This window comes from Poromitra crassiceps (assembly GCF_964638095.1).
Source record: "Poromitra crassiceps genome assembly, chromosome: 12".
NCBI lineage: Eukaryota > Metazoa > Chordata > Actinopteri > Beryciformes > Melamphaidae > Poromitra > Poromitra crassiceps.
In genome coordinates, this window is record NC_139632.1 from 28,512,416 (window position 1) to 28,530,984 (window position 18,569).

At 41.8% G+C, this 18,569-nt stretch overlaps 2 protein-coding genes across 2 annotated transcripts; both read right to left on the reverse strand.

Moving 5' to 3' along the window:
- Nucleotides 1-2,371: 2,371 nt before the first annotated feature.
- LOC310786134 (5-hydroxytryptamine receptor 3A) lies at nt 2,372-10,780 on the reverse strand (the record flags this gene model as incomplete). The annotated part of the gene is made up of 9 exons (XM_083647309.1): nt 2,372-2,592; nt 3,116-3,424; nt 3,819-4,029; nt 5,386-5,546; nt 6,091-6,260; nt 8,135-8,244; nt 8,701-8,745; nt 8,907-9,070; nt 10,726-10,780. 9 exons carry the CDS (start codon nt 10,778-10,780, stop codon nt 2,372-2,374), a joined length of 1,446 nt encoding a protein of 481 aa, XP_083503435.1.
- Nucleotides 10,781-11,939: 1,159 nt separating this feature from the next.
- On the reverse strand, nt 11,940-16,652 carry LOC310786135 (5-hydroxytryptamine receptor 3A-like; the record flags this gene model as incomplete). Its single annotated transcript, XM_083647310.1, has 7 exons — nt 11,940-12,217; nt 12,837-13,046; nt 13,456-13,666; nt 13,838-14,022; nt 15,234-15,403; nt 15,738-15,844; nt 16,506-16,652. 7 exons carry the CDS (start codon nt 16,650-16,652, stop codon nt 11,940-11,942), a joined length of 1,308 nt encoding a protein of 435 aa, XP_083503436.1.
- Nucleotides 16,653-18,569: the final 1,917 nt, after the last annotated feature.

An 18,569-nucleotide genomic window follows, 5' to 3' on the forward strand; every position in this document is an offset into this window, starting at 1 on the left:
CTGTAGTGTTCATTGCCTATGCAGCATTCTCAAAGGTCTCTCTATGCAAGTCTTGTGTTCTCTTTCGTGTCAAGACTATCTCTCCCTACTAGAGTACATATTCCATAATGGGACTGTCCCTTAGCCTCTGGCTAATGTGTAGCCTCACCACCGGTGATGTGTCTTAATGAGTAACCCATGTCACCTGCCCCTGGAAAGGGAAGTCACATACGGAATATGTAGTCGGGAGAGATGGTCTCTCCACTCATTGAACCTGGGTTACAACAACGTAACCAACTGTTTCTGCTGGTCTTCCCGGACAAAGCATTTTTCTCACAGAAACCGAATAAGTAGAATGTACAGTATCCTCTCCAGGGTTTCTACTGCGCCTTGTTAAATTGCTTTACTACCCCGCCTACTGGATGTGCTTCATGGCTGTGGATGGACCCAGGTCATATCTATTAGATGTTCTTGTCGTTTCGTTTTGTCTCAGCTTTCCCTCCAGCTTGGTCTCCTTTCTCTCTGAGTTGTGAAAGCTTAAGGGTTTAATTTGTGTCACAAAACGCCTTTTTACTATCAGCATGTGCACTAAAAGTTGACATTTAGTCATTTGGATTGTACAATTGTACTTTTGTGAGTTTTATCCTTTTTCATTTCACTAAATGTCGCAATGGTACTTCACCTGTTTTTACTCAATTGTGTTTCCTTTTTGCCTTTTTGCAAACACGTTTGTGCCAATTCTGTAGTTTTCATTACATACAGTTTTCCTGAAGGGATTATTTTAAGTTGACTTTTGTAATGTATGTATTTATCCAAATATTGCTTAGGATACAGTATTCTAACAGTATATGTGAGTATTCACTGATGATCACAGTAAACCCAGTGGTGCTGTTTACTTGCAATGTTTGGATAATTCAATAAACTACACCTTTGTTGAGATTTGGCACTGACGCTTCATTCAGAATTTACCTGGTGAAATGTCTTTCTTCTACAAGTCAATAAGACACAGGAGCATAGAATATAGAACAAGAGTTTATTTGAAAAGATTTAATTTTTACTTTCATATTGTTAAATACACAGCTTTATTGAATACTCAATTCTGATTGGCTGCAATGAACACAAGTCTGTCATTTCTGAAAGGCCTGTTTCACTTCTAGTCATCACTCTGGAGTCAACCGGTCCAGTGGAGTTTCTAATCAAGTTAACTAGTGACACCTTGTGACAGAAAGACATCACTGCTTGGTTAGAAGTCATACTGGACTAGGCTACTTGATGGAAACATCTATACTTCAGATTCTGATCATTTAGAATGATTATGTGTAAAAGCAGGATAACGTACAGGGAGCTGATTGTTATCGCAAAATTTGCATCTTCAGGGTGATTGGACTTATATATATAGTTATGCATAGCTTTACATTTGTAAATTGGACAGAGGTTATCTTTGTTTCTATCTGATTGTTTTTCTGTTTGTCTATCGACTACCCAAAGCACTTTTACATTAATACCACACATTCACACACCGATGGTGTTTGCAGCCATGCAAGGCACTAACTGCTCATCGGGAGCAGTTAGGGGTTTAGTGTCTTGCTCAAGGACACTTTAACACCCCACCGGGAGGAGCCAGCCTCGAACCGGGAACCTTCCGATTCCCAAGCAACAGCTCTCTACCTCCTGAGCTAATGCCGCTCCAATATCTCATAAAAGTATAATTTGGTAAAATGATTTGGCAGAAAGTTGGTGGACAGAATCTTGTCCCAGGGATCAGTCGGTTAGATTTTGGGGATGATTTAGATCTGGAATTTCTGCCATTAGACGATTATCAACTTTTTTCCTTCTCCAGAGCTTAATTCTTCACCTACTCTTCTACTGCATTCATGTGCTGGTGGGAGGGTTTGATATCCGGCATTGCATTCATGTGCTATTTCACATGCTTTTTCTTTTGGAAATGACAACCCACCAGAATAAAATGCGAACCAAAAATACGTTGTGTATCACCATTTAAAATTAACCCACAACAAACAATTTGGTTAAGGTTAGGGTTATGGTTAGGGTTAAATACAACCGTTATTGACTCACGGTTGAAATGTAGACTTGGGAAACACCTTTCTTGGCCACCGTACTATTTCAATAGCAGACTCTACAGTATAACATTGATATACACATATCTAGAAATGTTGATATGCAACATATTTAGGTTCACAAATGTTGAGATTCAACATTTCCGTGGATTGCAGGAACGTAAGATGCCAACATTTTATTCAGACAACTGGCCTGAGTTTGGAGTGACTGTTAGCTCTACAAGTTGCAGTTTAATTTTAATTTTACAGACCCAGTCAATTGCAAGTGAACTGACCACACCCTTGGTTGACCTTTTGACCCCTGACTGACCCCATCAGGACTGGTTGATCCAGACGCACCACATGCAGATGACGACCACGGCGTAGCAGCAGATGATGAGCAGGTAGATGCGGAAGAGCAGGAAGTCCAGGACGTATCCCACGTGGCACCATTGGTCCTGCCGCTCGCTCTCCTTCTGCAGAGAGGCCAGGTGAGCGCGCAGCTCGCCCAGGTCCCGGCTTATTTGCTGCAGCTCGGGCACCGACACCACCGCAACTGGACCTATCAAGGGTGTAGGGATGGGAGGGATCGCAATTCATGAATTTGCCAGATTGGTTGACATTCTGCATAATTCAGTAATATTAATATTCTATATTAATATAGTAATATTCAGACTGGATTCAATTATACCGGAAGAATATGTGGTGGGAATTGGACAGAAGATTGGAAGATTTTCCTTTTGCTTTTGCATGTCAAGTGGATGTATGATAGTTAGAATAAGTTAAAAGGGCAGGAAAGTCATTTTTCATTGACTTTGACTTTTATCGCATTTTGCTTTATTGGGTAGTTCACAGTGTGGAGAGACTGGAAAAAGGGGGGAGGTCCCAGGCTGGATTATTGCCCAACTGAGCCTCAACTTGTTTGCCCAATTTCCCCATGAGGATGATTCAAATGTCATCTTATAGGTAATCACTACTGTAGTATTTTGAGGGTCCACAAAAGTACAATACTGTTGACTACTGACTAGCTCCAGTTAAAAGTAACAACAGATTGACATTTGTGAATCTATTGGATCAACCTGTTCTCTCATCCCCGTTGCAAGTGGGGTGCTGGTCAGATCCGGGTGCGTTGGCACCTGGTTGGATGATCCAGGGGCCTGACCCGCTGTCCGACCTGTCAGGTTTGTCCTCCTGGGCTTCAGGAGGGGGCGGGACTTCCTCCGGCCAGCGGTAGCAGATGAGGGTGGCGATGAATTTGAGGATGACCACCCTCACCCACCGTGGGACCTCGCGGTACTTCATGGAGTTGTGGTGGAGCACGTTGGTGATGATGACCGTCTCCAGCAGACTGATCACCATGAGGGCCAGACACACCGAGAAGTAGATACCTGAGGACGGAGCAGACTCCTTAAAGGGGCAGTAAGTACGAATTTGCCCGTAGCACAAATGACCATCACACATCTGTTCATCAGCATAGTTAGTTTTACTCAACTTATTATAGGCAGAAATAAACATATTATTCTTCTTGCCCCCCCACCCCCCAAGTGTGTAGGCAGTCTTTTCCTATCTGCCCCGAGCACAGTAGGGGGAGGGGGGTTTATACTTCATTGCAAATAAAATATGATTTACTTCAAAACATCAGAAAGCTTGTCAAATTGGCAAAATGTGGTGTGGAAACCTTTCCTGCACATTGTCAAAGTGCTGGAAACATTTAAAAACACAGCTTTTGTTTTTTTTAATAGAAGGACTCATGACTGCCAGTCCCAATGGGGGGACTCTGACCTATGATGGGCGTGCCGTTGGCTGTGCTGGGCAGCAGGTCGTTCATGATGAGCAGGAAGACGGTGTAGCCCAGGATCAGGGTCATCTTGAAGGAGGCACGGTCCACGCTGTGGGGGGGCAGGTAGAATGACAGGATGTCGATCAGCATGAGGAAGGAGCTGGGGATCAGCAGGTTCACCACATACAGCATCGGACTCCGCTTGATCACCACCTGGTCGACAAGAGAGGGAGGGACATGGGGTTCAGATGCGTGTTGACGCGTGTCATCGGTTCATGTTATTTGAAAATGTATTTTACGTTATCAGAGGCAAAGAACATAATACACTATGAGTATGTGGGTGAGTCTATAAGCTCTGAATATGTGGGTGAGTCTATAACCTACGAGTATGTGGGTGTGTCTATAACATTGGGATATTTTCAGAAGCTAAAGAAAAAATTATGGTAAGAAGTATCAAATTATAGTACAGGTACAGGTAAACTTCATTATCTGCAAAGGGGAAATTTGTTTTGTTATGTGTATTACATGCCAATGGACATCCACATGGAGGAAACAAACATACTATATAAGACATCAATTTGATAAAATACTGTACACAGCTTAATTATTTTATATTCTGAGGCCTTTGTACCAAACCCCCATTCTATTGTATGTATTTGCTCTGGGCGTGGCCCAGGTAAAAACCTTTACTATCAGTAAGATATGTCTATCTTAGTAACTCGCACCTTTACTATCAGTAAAAAGTGTCTTTGTATATCCTGCTATCCTAATTTTTCATTGCAAAATGTTGTGGATTGCTCAACTGAAATTTAGAATGCAGGTTATATGAAAATTGGGTGTGGAATTTCACCCCAAAATGAAAATGTATTCTTTATCAAGTCACCCTCATGTCAGATATTGGACTTTTGGACCCACACAGTGCAATTGTTTGGCTACAAAACAGCTTTATTGGAACTGTACAAATATTTCACAGATTAACCTCAATTGCCTGGGAGTTGCTGAGATAGAGCTACAGGCGCTAACTCGCTGTGCGTTTGATTTTCAACTGACACTAGTGCTGATACCTGTTGGGAGCATGCAATCACTCTGTGTGTGTGTGTGTGTGTGTGTGTGTGTGTGTGTGTGTGTGTGTGTGTGTGTGTGTGTGTGTGTGTGTGTGTGTGTGTGTGTGTGTGTGTGTGTGTGTGTGTGTGTGTGTGTGTGTGTGTGTGTGTGTGTGTGTGTGCGCGCGCGCGTGCGTGTGCTTGTGTGTGTGTGCGTGTGTGTGACCTGCTGGCTGCCATGGATAGTGCCAATTAGTATCACTAATTGGCCATTTAATCAGCCATAATGACCTAATTACAAATGTGTTAGATGAGGATGAGTAGTTAATGAGTTTATCGGAATAAAGCATACACAAATGCATTTCTGAAACGTTGATTTGTATTCATGTTAGCGGTTGTTGGCTGTATGATAATTGCCGACTGGAGGTAATAGTTCACCCATATTTTTATTCACCGCTACATCAACTTGTTGACGGTTTAAGTTTTATTTTCAAACATAACCAGTGAGTCCAGTGAGCTTCCTCACCCAGAAGGTGATGATGTCCCACTCGTCGATGCCAAAGCGCAGGATGGAAGTCTCTCCCAGGATGACCACCAGCTCCCACTCCCCACTGGCCTCCAGGTAACGCTTTGAGTTTCCTGAGATCTCCTCAAAGGTCAGAGCTGGACTCACCCTCACATCCCGAACTGGGAGGGAAAGAAGACAAAGCCAGATAGATTGATCTATTCTAAGCTAACTGAAATACCTAAATCTAGGCTAGTTTTATAAGATAATTTTATAAGCTGTTTTGTATGTAATTAATCTGAATTTTTATTTATTTTATTTTATTTATTTATGCTTGCTTGTTTGTTATTCAGTGTGTCATCAAGTCTGTCGTGAATAAAATCAAGAGAAATAATCAGTAGATCTCTGCAATCATCTAACATTTGTAAGAGATTTTTATGTAGCTCTAATGGTAATGAGTAAAATTCAATAAGAAATCACTGAATTTTACATCAGAAGTCATTTCCACCACTGGAAATGACATAGTGGATGCCAAACTGTTAGCATAGAGCAAACGATCGACCGGGGACACGTGGATAATTTTGGTGTCTCTGTTCTCATCACTAAACAGGTAAATTCACCAAATGTCCAAACTTTATTTAACAACCTTTATTCATGTGTAGCCTATGACTGCCAGTTTATAATTATATAAATTATATAAATATCTGTGTTTATATAAATGGTTACTGGTGTGCATGTAGGAGCCGAAGGTGAAAGTGCAGTTCTGCACATCGAAAGGGAAGCTGAAGATCTGCAGGTTGCAGGCGGACACCAGCCTCAGCATCCTGTCCCAGCGGATGTGACCCGTGTGGTTGACGTAGACGTAGGGACACGCCTGAGAGACATCGTCATCCACACTGAGAAAACACACGGACAAAGAGGTGACAAAAATATCATAAATCACAACGACCAAAATAAAAATAACATAAGACAGGGCTTACGTTGTCCCGGGACCTCCGGACGGGACCTATTTGATTGGATCCAGCATATTTAGCGCCACTAATCGTCAAGCATCAACATAATCATCTTATCAATTATGTGTGTTGGTAAACGACAGTTTCACAGTTGACTCTCTCTCTGTTGACTTAACACTGTGGCCTATCTTTGCTCTCTCTGTCAGGGGAGGGCTGAGCGCATCCACACACACACACACAGACACACACACGCACACGCACACACGCACACACACGCGCGCGCACACGCACACACACACACACACACACACACACACACACACACACACACACACACACACACACACACACACACACACACACACACACACACACACACACACACACAGACAAACACACACACACACACACACACACACACACACACACACACACACACACACACACACACACACACACACACACACACACACACACACACACACACACACACACACACACACACACACACACACACACACACACACACACACACTGACAGCACAGCAGTAGAGGCCAGTCAGTGAATCAGGTCAAGTGAAAGATGTTTGGTGTATTAAAGGAGTCGGACCACACTGCCGATTTTCAACCAGCTTGGTATCATGAAAAAACTCGGTAGTACTGTATTCACCTTATTCTTTGTCCATATAAGGACGCTTCTGCATGACGTTATTTTGTAATTGTCTTTCCGTTTTAGAAGTAGATTACGCCTACCGTAGTAATTTTTAGACTTGCCAAAAAGCTGTTTTCAAGCAAAAAAACAAACTGTTAAAGTTTTAATATTTTTTCTGGTGAGAAGTTGAACGTAACATACCAAATATGTGACCAGTTTATCAGAATAACGCCTATTTGGAAATATTTAACGAGCAGCGAGGACTGCAGCGTTGGCTGTGCTGACCGGTCGGACTAGCTAGTATCTGTCAAACCCTACTGGCAGTGAGAAAACAACGTGCTTTTGTAACTAACGTTAAATGCCGACCAGGTACAGCCATCGGCTCCTCGCAGCAGTAGGCCTAAGGCTATGAACATGTAACTGAAGTTGGCCGAAGTGTAGCTTCTGAATGTTGCCAAACTTCATTCATAGTGAGTGACGTTTTGTTTTGAAATTGGCCGCCAACTAGCGCTGAACCAGAAGAACAAATACAATTGCGTCTAACACGGCAGAGAGAAAAAGTGAATAAGGTGAATAAGGTGAATAGACCAACAATGTTTAACTTCCTTTCATCTTGCCTGGACCGAGAGGTCCCGTTCATTCACAGAACTTCCTGGTCCAAATGATCACAATGATCTCATTTGGAACAGTTTTGCCATGGTGTCACTATCACTATCACTATCACTATCACTATCACTATCACTATCACTATCACTGTCACTATCACTATCACTATCACTATCACTATCACTATCACTATCACTATTGCTCTCTCTACCTTCATTCGCAGAACTTCCTGCACCAAATTACATCATTATGACATCATTTGGACCAGGAAGTTCTGCGAATAAATGGGGAGCTCTCGGTCCAGGCAAAATGGAGGCAAGTTAAACATTGTTAATTTGTTAATACTGCTGATCTTGTAATGTTACAAAGCTGGTTGAAAATTGACAAAGTGGCCCTTTAAAGGCATAGTTCGTGAACAGGGTCACAAGCAAAAATGTAAAAAACAAAAACAAAAAAACATATAATGCTTCCATACTGCTCACCTGGTAAATCCAAGTCTGACTCAAGCCCTGACTTGCCAAGTTGACTTGAAAATGAAGATCAATTTGTTCAAACTCACAACTCGTAGACAATGATGTCCGGGGACCAAAGCTGCTTCACAGGGAGAGAAATCCTGGTGACGCCATCACACTCGTCTGGGTCCCAAACCAGGAACTCATGGTGCCAGTACTGAAAAAACATGACATAGAGTTTAACTCCTCCTAGGGTTAAGGTGAGAAGCTCAGTCATCAGTGAGGGACTCGGAGTAGAGCCCATGATTTGCATAGAAAGGAGGCAGTTGAGGTGGTTCGGGCATCTGGACAGGATGCCACCTGGTCGCCTCCCTAGGGAGGTGTTCCATGCACGTCCAGCTAGACGCACGTCCGAGGGCTAAAGCAGGGGGAGAGATTATATCGCCACGATGGCCTGGGAATGCCTCGGGATCCCCCAGTCAAGGCTGGATAATGTGGCTAGGGAAAGGGAAGTTTGGGGTCCGCTGCTGGAACTGCTACCTCCGTGACCCAACCCTGGATAAGCGGTTGAAGATGGATGGATGGATGTATGTTCCATTTGTTGTAGTTTACTAGAGTAGATTACTAGATTACATTAGAGTATATGAGGTGGATGGTAAAAAGTACCACTTACTAGTCTCAGCCACAGGAAGGTAGTGAGTATCTGAGTCTTCTCATTCTGAAATAAAATGACAGACAAACCTCATGTAAAGCTGATTGTTGCCTATGCCACTTTAGGGTCATCCAAGTCAAGAATGCATTATAATTATGTCTTATGTGATAATATTTTCAGTGTATCATTTAAAAAAAAATGAACGGGATCAAAGTTGATTCCCTCACCACCCCCAGCACGGCGTACAGAGTGAAGGAGATGTTGGTGAGGGTTGGATTACTGAGGTTCACGGCTGGTCTGAAGGGCTTTCGTTCAAACACGGCCTGCATGGACTCATAGGTCGGCCCACTGTGGCCTTCTTTACAGGTCAGCTCACTGTGACAGAGGCACACTGAAGAGAGAGAGAGAGAGAGAGAGAGAGAGAGAGAGAGAGAGAGAGAGAGAGAGAGAGAGAGGTTAGAATAGGTTATGGTAGGCTGTAGATCAGATAGATTTTTTTGAATGTTATATACAGTAGTTCAGGCTAAGATTAGATTAGATTAGAGTAGGTTAGGGTAGGACAGTTTAGGCTGTAGATTAGCTAGATGCCTTGTTTGCTATGTTCCGGTTAAGTACTCAGAATGTCTGCAGCTGTTGCTCGTTTGGTTTGGCCGCTCTGCTGCCGGTTCCAGGGCCGGCAGCAGAAACCCAATGTAAACCTTAGTTATTTTTCTGACATCATAACATTGATCCAATTCCAGACATAATATTTATTCATTACAGTTGATGTGTCATACTGTTGACATTAGCTTAGAGCAGATAGGCTACTATCTGATGGTGACAGCAGGACAATATTCCATCCTTTAAAAGTTAATCAAACATAGCGAGGCATGCTAGTCAAATCAGTTCACTGAGAGGGATACAAGGTTTTCTCTTCAATTTCAACTCCAGTCTCCTCAACTCACCGATGAGGCTGTGCTGATCATGGATGTTTTGCCAAGAAATAAAACATGATACTGAAAGATCAATGTGTAATGGGAGTTTTTGATTATTTCATGATATGCTGAAATTCAAAGCAGTCACAATTTCACGTTTTTCCAAAGGCTACTAGAGGAGATAAAGCCTTAAAATCAGACCACAGATTTAGGCTACTATTTTAACAACTATCAATAATAAACTGAACCAAAATATAAAAGCAACAGTTTTCAAGATTTTACTTCAGAGAAAATCATCTACAGTAGGAGAAATTGTACATGGGCAAATGAGAAATGCTCAGAGGGATGTAAAATCTACAGAAGATTAGCTCGCTTTTTTTTAATAACGGAAAATGAATGGGATATTTTAACTCAGGAAACATGGGATGAAAACTTTACATGTTGCATTGATATTTTTGTTCAGTATAATAATAATAATGATGATAGGAGGAAGAAGAAACTGCATTTGTAAAGTCTAAAATGACATTGCCATGTAAATAAAGGCATTTTAACTTTTTTAAAGGAGAGTGCCTTGGAGTTTTTTGTTTTTTCAAGAAACTGCATTTGTTTGAGTTAAAAAGTTCTTCACAACATGTCCTCATAATGAAACGAGAGAATAAGTCGATTTCCAATTATTCCCAAAAGGACTATGAACGAAACGGTGCGCGCATGTTATATATGCCTCGCGTGGAGCATGGTTAATTTGAAAATGTCACGTTGGTTATGTTTACAGTAAATGTCGGTTATGTTTAGGCAACTAAAACAACTTGGTTAAGTTAAAACAACTTGGTTAAGGTTAGGGTTATGGTTTGGGTTACTATATGGTAAAAAACGCAACACGTCTGGGGACAAACCCAGCAAGAGGTTGCATTCGTAAATATCTGTCATTTTTCTTCTTCTTCTCTTCATTTTAACCCCCTTGAATATCGGCCAATGTTGTCGTTTTCTTTGTGGGGACGGCCTGAAAATGTATTTTTACTGAAAATAACAACTACAACAAACAGCGAATACATGGATTAGAAATGCAAACCAAGGAATCCAAAACTACCACAGTAGGAACATAATAACTGAAAACACAGCAAGTTCTCCTTACCTGTCATGAAGAGTAAAGCTGAGATGAGGCTGAGGTTCTGCTGAGACATGTCCATGTTGGCTGACGGACCAAACAAACCTCCAGAAACACTGATCACCCAAACACATGCACAAACAAGATGCACACGCACAGTCACACTTGGATGTGTGTGCAACTACATGCACAAACGCACAACAAATGTGTACATACGCATCTCTTATCATACAATTGAAAAGTGTTGCTGTATTTTATTCTAATGCGAACTGCAAGTAAAAGAAGTGTGATTTTCCAATTTCCAATACAACTGTCACATCTAAAATTGTAACATTGCTAAATTAACTGCTCTCTTTCTTTTGCTAAAACATGGACACAAACACACACGCACACACATTTTAGTCCTATACTTGTGAGGACCATTTTGATATTGTCCCTAACCCCTAACCCTAAACGTCCTTATATAGTACCCCAAAACTAAACCTAATCTTAAATCTAACCCTAAACCCTAAAAACTCCGAACCATAAACTTCCCTAAATCCTAAACTATTCTATACTAGGACCGCGGCACAAATTGTCCCAATCTTTCTATCTTTGTGAGGACATTTGATCCTCATTTGTAGAGACAAAAACATGCACGCAAACACACACACACACACACACACACACACACACACACACACACACACACACACACACACACACACACACACACACACACACACACACACACACACACACACACACACACACACACACACACACACACACACACACACACACGCATACACACACACACACACACACACACACACATCCAGATGGGTCTAAACGCACACCCACTCCCCAACACAGGACTTGTTGTTCAACACCTCCGGTAACCACTCACCCATTGTATTTTTGAACACCTTTACCCTTGGATCCAATGAGCACCTGTTTTTGACACCTGCAGTTGTGAAGCAGCACTCCCTGGCCAATCTATTGGCATTTGACCTCTACCCATGGGATTTACAATATTTTTCCCTTCTCCAGTGTTGTGTCTTATCCTGGGCTTATATTTTTATGCTATGTTAAAAACCTGTGATTACATTCATCTCTGTGAGGAGAAAGAATGCAAGTATATCTCATCTTCTGGAAGCATCATGCCCTCATATTCCGCAAGCATTTCAATGAAAAGGCTTATTTTTATGATGCTTTATTAGACAATCCACACAAAAAAGAAAGAAAAACAAAAAGCCAAATCACACTGTGCTGTATGACTGCACCCAAATGTAGATGATGGTGATGGAGCTGGCTGAGAGGAAGACGGTGTAGATGCCGAACAGCAGGCGGTCGATGATGAAGCCAACCTGGACCCAGTCCTCAGAGCTCTGGTCCCCTGTCAGGTGCTGCTCCACCTGGAGGCGGATGGCCTGGAGGTCCTTCCCCAGCCTCCTCAGCTCCTCCAAGGCCTCGTCCTCCACCGACCCCTCCTGCTCTGGAGGTTTCCCATCAGCTACTGGAGGGCAGGCTTTCATTTCTGTTACAGAGGGAATAGAGCTGGCGATGACATACTGGAGTTGACTGATTATGGCTTTGCACAAAGATAGTCAGTCCAGAATGACATACCACTTGTGGTACTGTAGGTGGCAGCCTAAAAGTTGAAGAGGCAGGATTGTAACTGGAGAGTTCCTGGCTTGAATCCCTATTGTTACTGTTTAGGATTCCCTTAACAGTCTTATCTACTGCACTGGAAAGCACTTTGAATTGCATTCACCAAATACCAAAATTGCATTATAACAATTATGATTGATTGATTGATTGATTGGTTGATTGATTGATGAAAATGAATGTACAATGCACTTTCCTCCCTCAAAGTCAATTGTTGAGCAAGGCATCTGTTCTGTGGCCAATAGTGAGAGACTTGGACTGGAAATCACTTGTCTTCTAAATTAAAGTTGTAAGAAAGAAGGGTGCAGAGAATTCAGTAGCTCACTTCTTGCTGAACTCGATATCATTGTACCTTAGTGTGAATGCTTGGGCAATTAACAATGTATCGTTACAGTTCATAGTTATCTTTATAGTTCTTGTTCTGAATGTGAATGAGCATCTAATCTGGTTACCAGGTGCAAAACCACATCCCAGGTCTGACATTCTACCTTGTGCTGCAGGATTTTGGATGATTGTGTCTTCTGGATCTCTGGGCTTTGGAGGAAGTCGCATCAGGCGGCCCAGGATGTGAAGAACGAGCACTCTGATCCAGCGGGGGACGGGAGAGTACTTACTGGAGCCACACAGCAGGTTGGTGATGAGGATCGTCTCCAGCAGACTGGCCACCATCAGAGCCAGGCAGAGAGACAGGAACACATCTGAGACAGAGAGAGGGACAGATGACTTACTTATTTCTGCAGTGGTTTCCAGTCATTGTTTTTCTCAGCGTCCCTATAAGACACCTTTGACAGAATCGGTGACCCACAGTCATGTATATGTCAAAAGTAAAAGTCAATGAAAGATAGATTTCACATTTCATCTTATTCGTATTATAGTTTGTTTTACTAGCAATAACGTGGAAATCTTTTACTTGAAAGTCCTCAATCGAAAGCTATAGCTCACCCTATTTTCAAAAACCATGGCAATTTTTGGTCTAGGCCAGATGAATTGCTTTTGCATTACAAATATTTCATTCACATTCACGTCTGGCATTTTGCTAATACTTTTATCCAGTAACATTTACAAAGAGTTCAACAGTAAAGAAAAAAGTATGAGCATTATACTGACTGAGGAGAGGAATGGTGTTCCCCGTGATGGGCAGCATGTCGTTCATGATGAGCAAGAAGGCGGTGTAGCCTACGATCAGGGTCATCTTGAAGGAGGCACGGTCCACACTCTGTGGAGGCAGCAGGAAGCTGAACAGATCCACTGTGATCAGGAAGCAGCTGGGGATCAACAGGTTCACCACATACATAGTGGCTCTGCGCCGCAACGTGATCTGGAAATATATAGTACATAGACCCTCATGTTTATTGACACATCTGGTGCTGTGAATGTACTGTGTATACAATGACATACACTATACTTTTTTTTTAAATCTTGTGTCCCTCCCTACTCTGTCTGAATAAACATTGTTTTTTTTACAAGCAACAAAACAGTAATTCCTTACGTAGTAGAGGATCCTGTCAAACTCGCCCTCCTCATGGGACAAATCTCCTTTACCCGAAGCAGGTGGCTGGTATTTCTCTGCCCTGATGCCGACCAACTCCCACTCACCCATGGTTGTGATCACTTTTTTAGATTTTCTCAGCATATCCTCTGCAGACATCGCCATGTTCACCTGCACGGCGGACACTGAGAGGAACATAATGTATATAGTCAGACTTATGTGATGGGTTTTTGAAGGCTGATAGATACAGATTTTTTAGATTGAAGTTGCTGTTAATGGAACATGCCAACATTTTGGGAGATTCGCCTATTTGCCATATTCCCAAGGCGAGAAGATAGATGCCCTTATCTTCTCTGTGCGTGCCCCTCCTGCTATTAACTTACCCCTACCTCTGTTAAGTCACCAAAGCAAATACACATTCCATCAGCACCAAAACGCTCTTATGTAGGCCTACATGTTGTGACTCGTGCATTCACCACATTATTATTAATAATAATGTAAAATTATGAAACATTGTAATCTTTGAAGCAAATACATAGCCAGATGTCTCATAATTCTACATTATTATTTCATAATGTGGTGAATGCATAAGTCAAAATTAATTAGTAATATTGCATCTCATTTTTTTCACTGGGATTTTTTTCTCTCTATTGCAAGGCCACTTCATTGTATTTCCTTAGTTGAAAGGGCATCTAAGAGGGCACTTCATGAGTTTTTCATCAGAAAGGCACCTGTAGGGAACCTCAGGTTTATCCCATTGTAAGGGCACCTACTGTAAATGGCACCACATCACATTTTCTCCACTGGAGGGATATCAATTAGGAATCCTCCCCACATTCTCACACAAGTAGGGACACCCTTACAGCACTGCATCAGCATCACATTCTATCCACTGAAGGGGCACCTTTCCATTAGAGGGCATTCCATTAAAGGGCATGCTTTGGGACACTGTCATAACGGCACCCTTTCCATTGGAAAAGCACCCATAGGGACTGTCAATTTAGACCATTGTAAGGGCACGTTATAGGGCACTGTATCACGTTTTCTCCACTAGAAGGCACATTAAGACACATTATAGAATTTTCTTGCCCTACAGGATTCATCATCATGATTCATTGCATGAAGGGGCACCCAGAGGGGCGGCCCTCAATCATATTTCCCCATGTAAAAGGCAGCCAATAGGGCTGTTTAGCTATGCTTTTTCAACCATTGACACATCCCCCCCCCCCCCCCCCCCCCTTCCCCGCCAGTGATAAAAAGGCCAACAACAGCCAATATATTGGTCTAAGTTAACCCTAGTGTTATTTTTCGGGAAAGTTGGATCACCAACGAACTGACAAAAAACTAATAAATAAATAAATCATTAAATAAATAGAGATCGACAGTTCCTACTTACTACGATGTTTGAAGGAGTTGAAGGTGAAAGTGCAGTTCTGGATGTCGAAGGGGAAGTTGTAGATGTTGAGGTTGCAGGAGCTGATCACTTTGACAGGATGAAAATCGGCCACTGAGCCATCAGACCGCAGATAGACGTATGGGGCAGGTGGAGCTGTGTTCTCCTGCATACTGAAACAGGAGAAAAGGTTAGGTTTAGTGTTAGGGTCTGGGTTAGGGTTAGGCATGGGGTGTGGGAGTGGGGTCCCCGGGGTCGGAGACCCCCTTCAACCTTAAACCTAACCTCTCCCACCCCCCATGCCTAACCCTAACCCAGACCCTAACCCTAAACCTAACCAAAAACCCACCAAAAAAAACATTTCCATTTTACAATTTTTGAGCCGAAATTGTAAAATAGCAACGTTTTATGCTGTGGACAAACATTGCTATTTTACAATTTTTTGGAGACTGGGCTGGGTCAGGTTCAGTCCTGACCCACTTGGGTAGAAATCTAGATTAAACTTACAATTCGTTGATCACCAAATCTGGCGCCCAGAGCTTTTTTCTTGGAATAGTAATCCTTGAAGAACCGCACTGATCTGGGTCCCAGCTGACAAACTCATTTCTCCATGACTGCAACACAATACAATCACATGCTTATTGTCCACAAAAGATGACCTGCTGAATATCAGGTGTCCGTGTCATGCACAAGCACAACCACGAGGACACAAGCAACTGACTCACAGCATTTGTTAATGTCAGCTATAGGTCCTTAAAGCAGTCTGATAGAGCGCTTTCAGGTGAAGGAACACAGCCTTCAGTCTTCAGCTCTTGGGCAACACTCTCAACAGCCTTTCCTGGTTAGATTTCTTAATGTCCTTAATGTCATTTCAGAACTGAACAGAGGCAGGTTGCAAATTGAGTACTCACTATACTTACGCAAAACTGCCAGATATACGTTGTCAGGACTTGGGCCTTTTCATCCTGAAAAAGAAACCAACATTTAGCTTCTTCTTCTTTTTTATGTTTGATTCAAAAATGACCCATAGGCTAGCCTCAGTAAAGGTGCGGTTGTTAGGTGCCACATGAGTTTGATTGGCATTGTTCTATTCTGCCAAAACAAAACAGACTAAAGGAGTAAATGCTCTAGTCTAGGGCTCGGATGAGTCGGACGAAACAAGTGTAAAGACCTAACAATTTGTTGAAACATTACTTTAAGCTACATTATAAACTGTTTTGTATATAAGTATACTTACAAACAATTACTAATAATACTTTATAAACTGCCTCGTACCACTCCCAGAATGCCATACAGGATGAAGCTAATGTTGATCTTGGTGGGAGTTGACCAGGTCCTGACGGGTCGTATGGCGCTCAGGTTGAGAGCCGGGCCGAGAGCCTCGAGGAGGGCCGGCTGGTTGGGTTGAGAGCAGTTCAGCATGACGGCACTGCATGGAGCTATGGAGGGAAGAAGAACGCTTTGTGACAGCACTGCATGAAGCTATGGAGAGAAGAAAAATGCTTTGTCAGCAGACTTGAACCTGCACTAGGTCACTCACTCCAAACAACAGCGAAGGAAAATTTTTGGAATTTATATCCAGAAACAACATTGTGCTTCTACAAGCAGTTTGAGAGTTCTAACTTTTCCCTTTACGAAGCACTCACTCAGTGCTGTTTAGGATAAAGTTTGTGTTTTACGACTTTGTCATTTGTCAGTGCCTGCTGTACCACACCAAAACATGGCACCACATCACTCCAGTCTTAAAAGAACTTCCCGTCTCCTCCGGATCAACTACAAACTCTTCGTCACTGCTTAGAAAGCCCTTCACCAACTGCCCCCCCATATATCACCGACCTCCTCTCCCCCTACCAACCCTCCCGGTCTCTCAGATCCAATTCAGCCGGCATTCTCTCCACCACCAAGTCCAACCTCCACAATTTCTGGGACAGAGCCTTCTCCAGTGCACCTATACCAGGCTCTGGAACTCAATCCCGCAAGACATCTGAGAATCTGAGTCCCTCAAAGTCTTTCGATCCTGCCTCAAGACCCATGTCTTCTCCATTGCCTTCTCTTACACTGTCTCTGTTGTCAACGCCGGCCGTTAGTGTATAGTGTTAAGCGACTTGAGTTCTTGAAAAACGCTATATAAATGCCATGTATTATTATTATTATTATTATTATTATTATTATTATTACCTTTATTATTATTATTATTATTATTATTATTATTATTATTATTATTATTATTATTATTATTATTATTATTATTATTATTATTATTATTATTATTATGCCTGCTGATTAACTGAGTAATGCTTTACTTTCAATTAGTTTTTCTTCTTATTTGATTGCACCCAGCTCAGCGAGCACATGCAGTTGCCTGAGTCTGTTGAGCCATGAGGATGTAAGTATCTTCTGTAAGTTAGAATGCTGGAAAAGTTGACAATTATTATTGATTGATATCATAACAGCACCCGCCATACTCCATACAATAAACCAGTGCCACTAACCCCCGGAATTAATTCAATAATTGACATAGGAAGGTAGTTGAACTGAACAAGATCATCACTAAATCTATGAGAATGAGATGTATGTATAATACTGTACTGTTACTTACCATACATGAGCACAGAGATGAAGATGAATAGAATCTTAGAAGACTTGACTGTCAGCGGGCAGCGCTAAAACATTAACATTGGGTCAAAAGCAATTGTTAGTTTTAGTTTGAGTGCGTATAAGGGCTTTCCTGCAAAGCTGTCTTCACAGATTTTAAATGTTAAATACAAATATTCTCTAGATCTCTTGTAGTATTGGTGTAGGAGTTAGTTCATTGAGAACGTGGCAGTCAGCCTTGATTCCCGACAATTAAATCAACAGGGAAAACCAAGAAGATGCAAAAAAGTTTTTTTTTTTCATTTTAAGATTGAAAAGGAAATAAACATAGAATGAAATGGCCAATAAAAAAAAATCTCTTTGTTCTAATTCTGTGTCAATTTTGCATTGCAATGAAAGATGTGAGTTCTTCTGTTTACTTTTTCTCTTATCCAAATCTCAGATACATGTGAGCCATCAAAACAGCTAAGATATGGATTCTGTATTTAAATTGGATTTAAAGTCCCATTAAGAAAACTCCATAACACCTCACATGCTCTAATGCTATTTTTATTTTTTTGCTAATTATTTGTTCAATCCATGGGTTTTATTTATTTGTTGTATAAAGGTTCTATATATAGGTTATATATTTTGACACTTAAGTATCATAATTTATCTTTGGGCATTGATGCGATATCATTTTGGGGAGGAATTAGAGTATTTTGCTCATTATGTAAATATGTTACAGCTTATGTTTATTTTAGT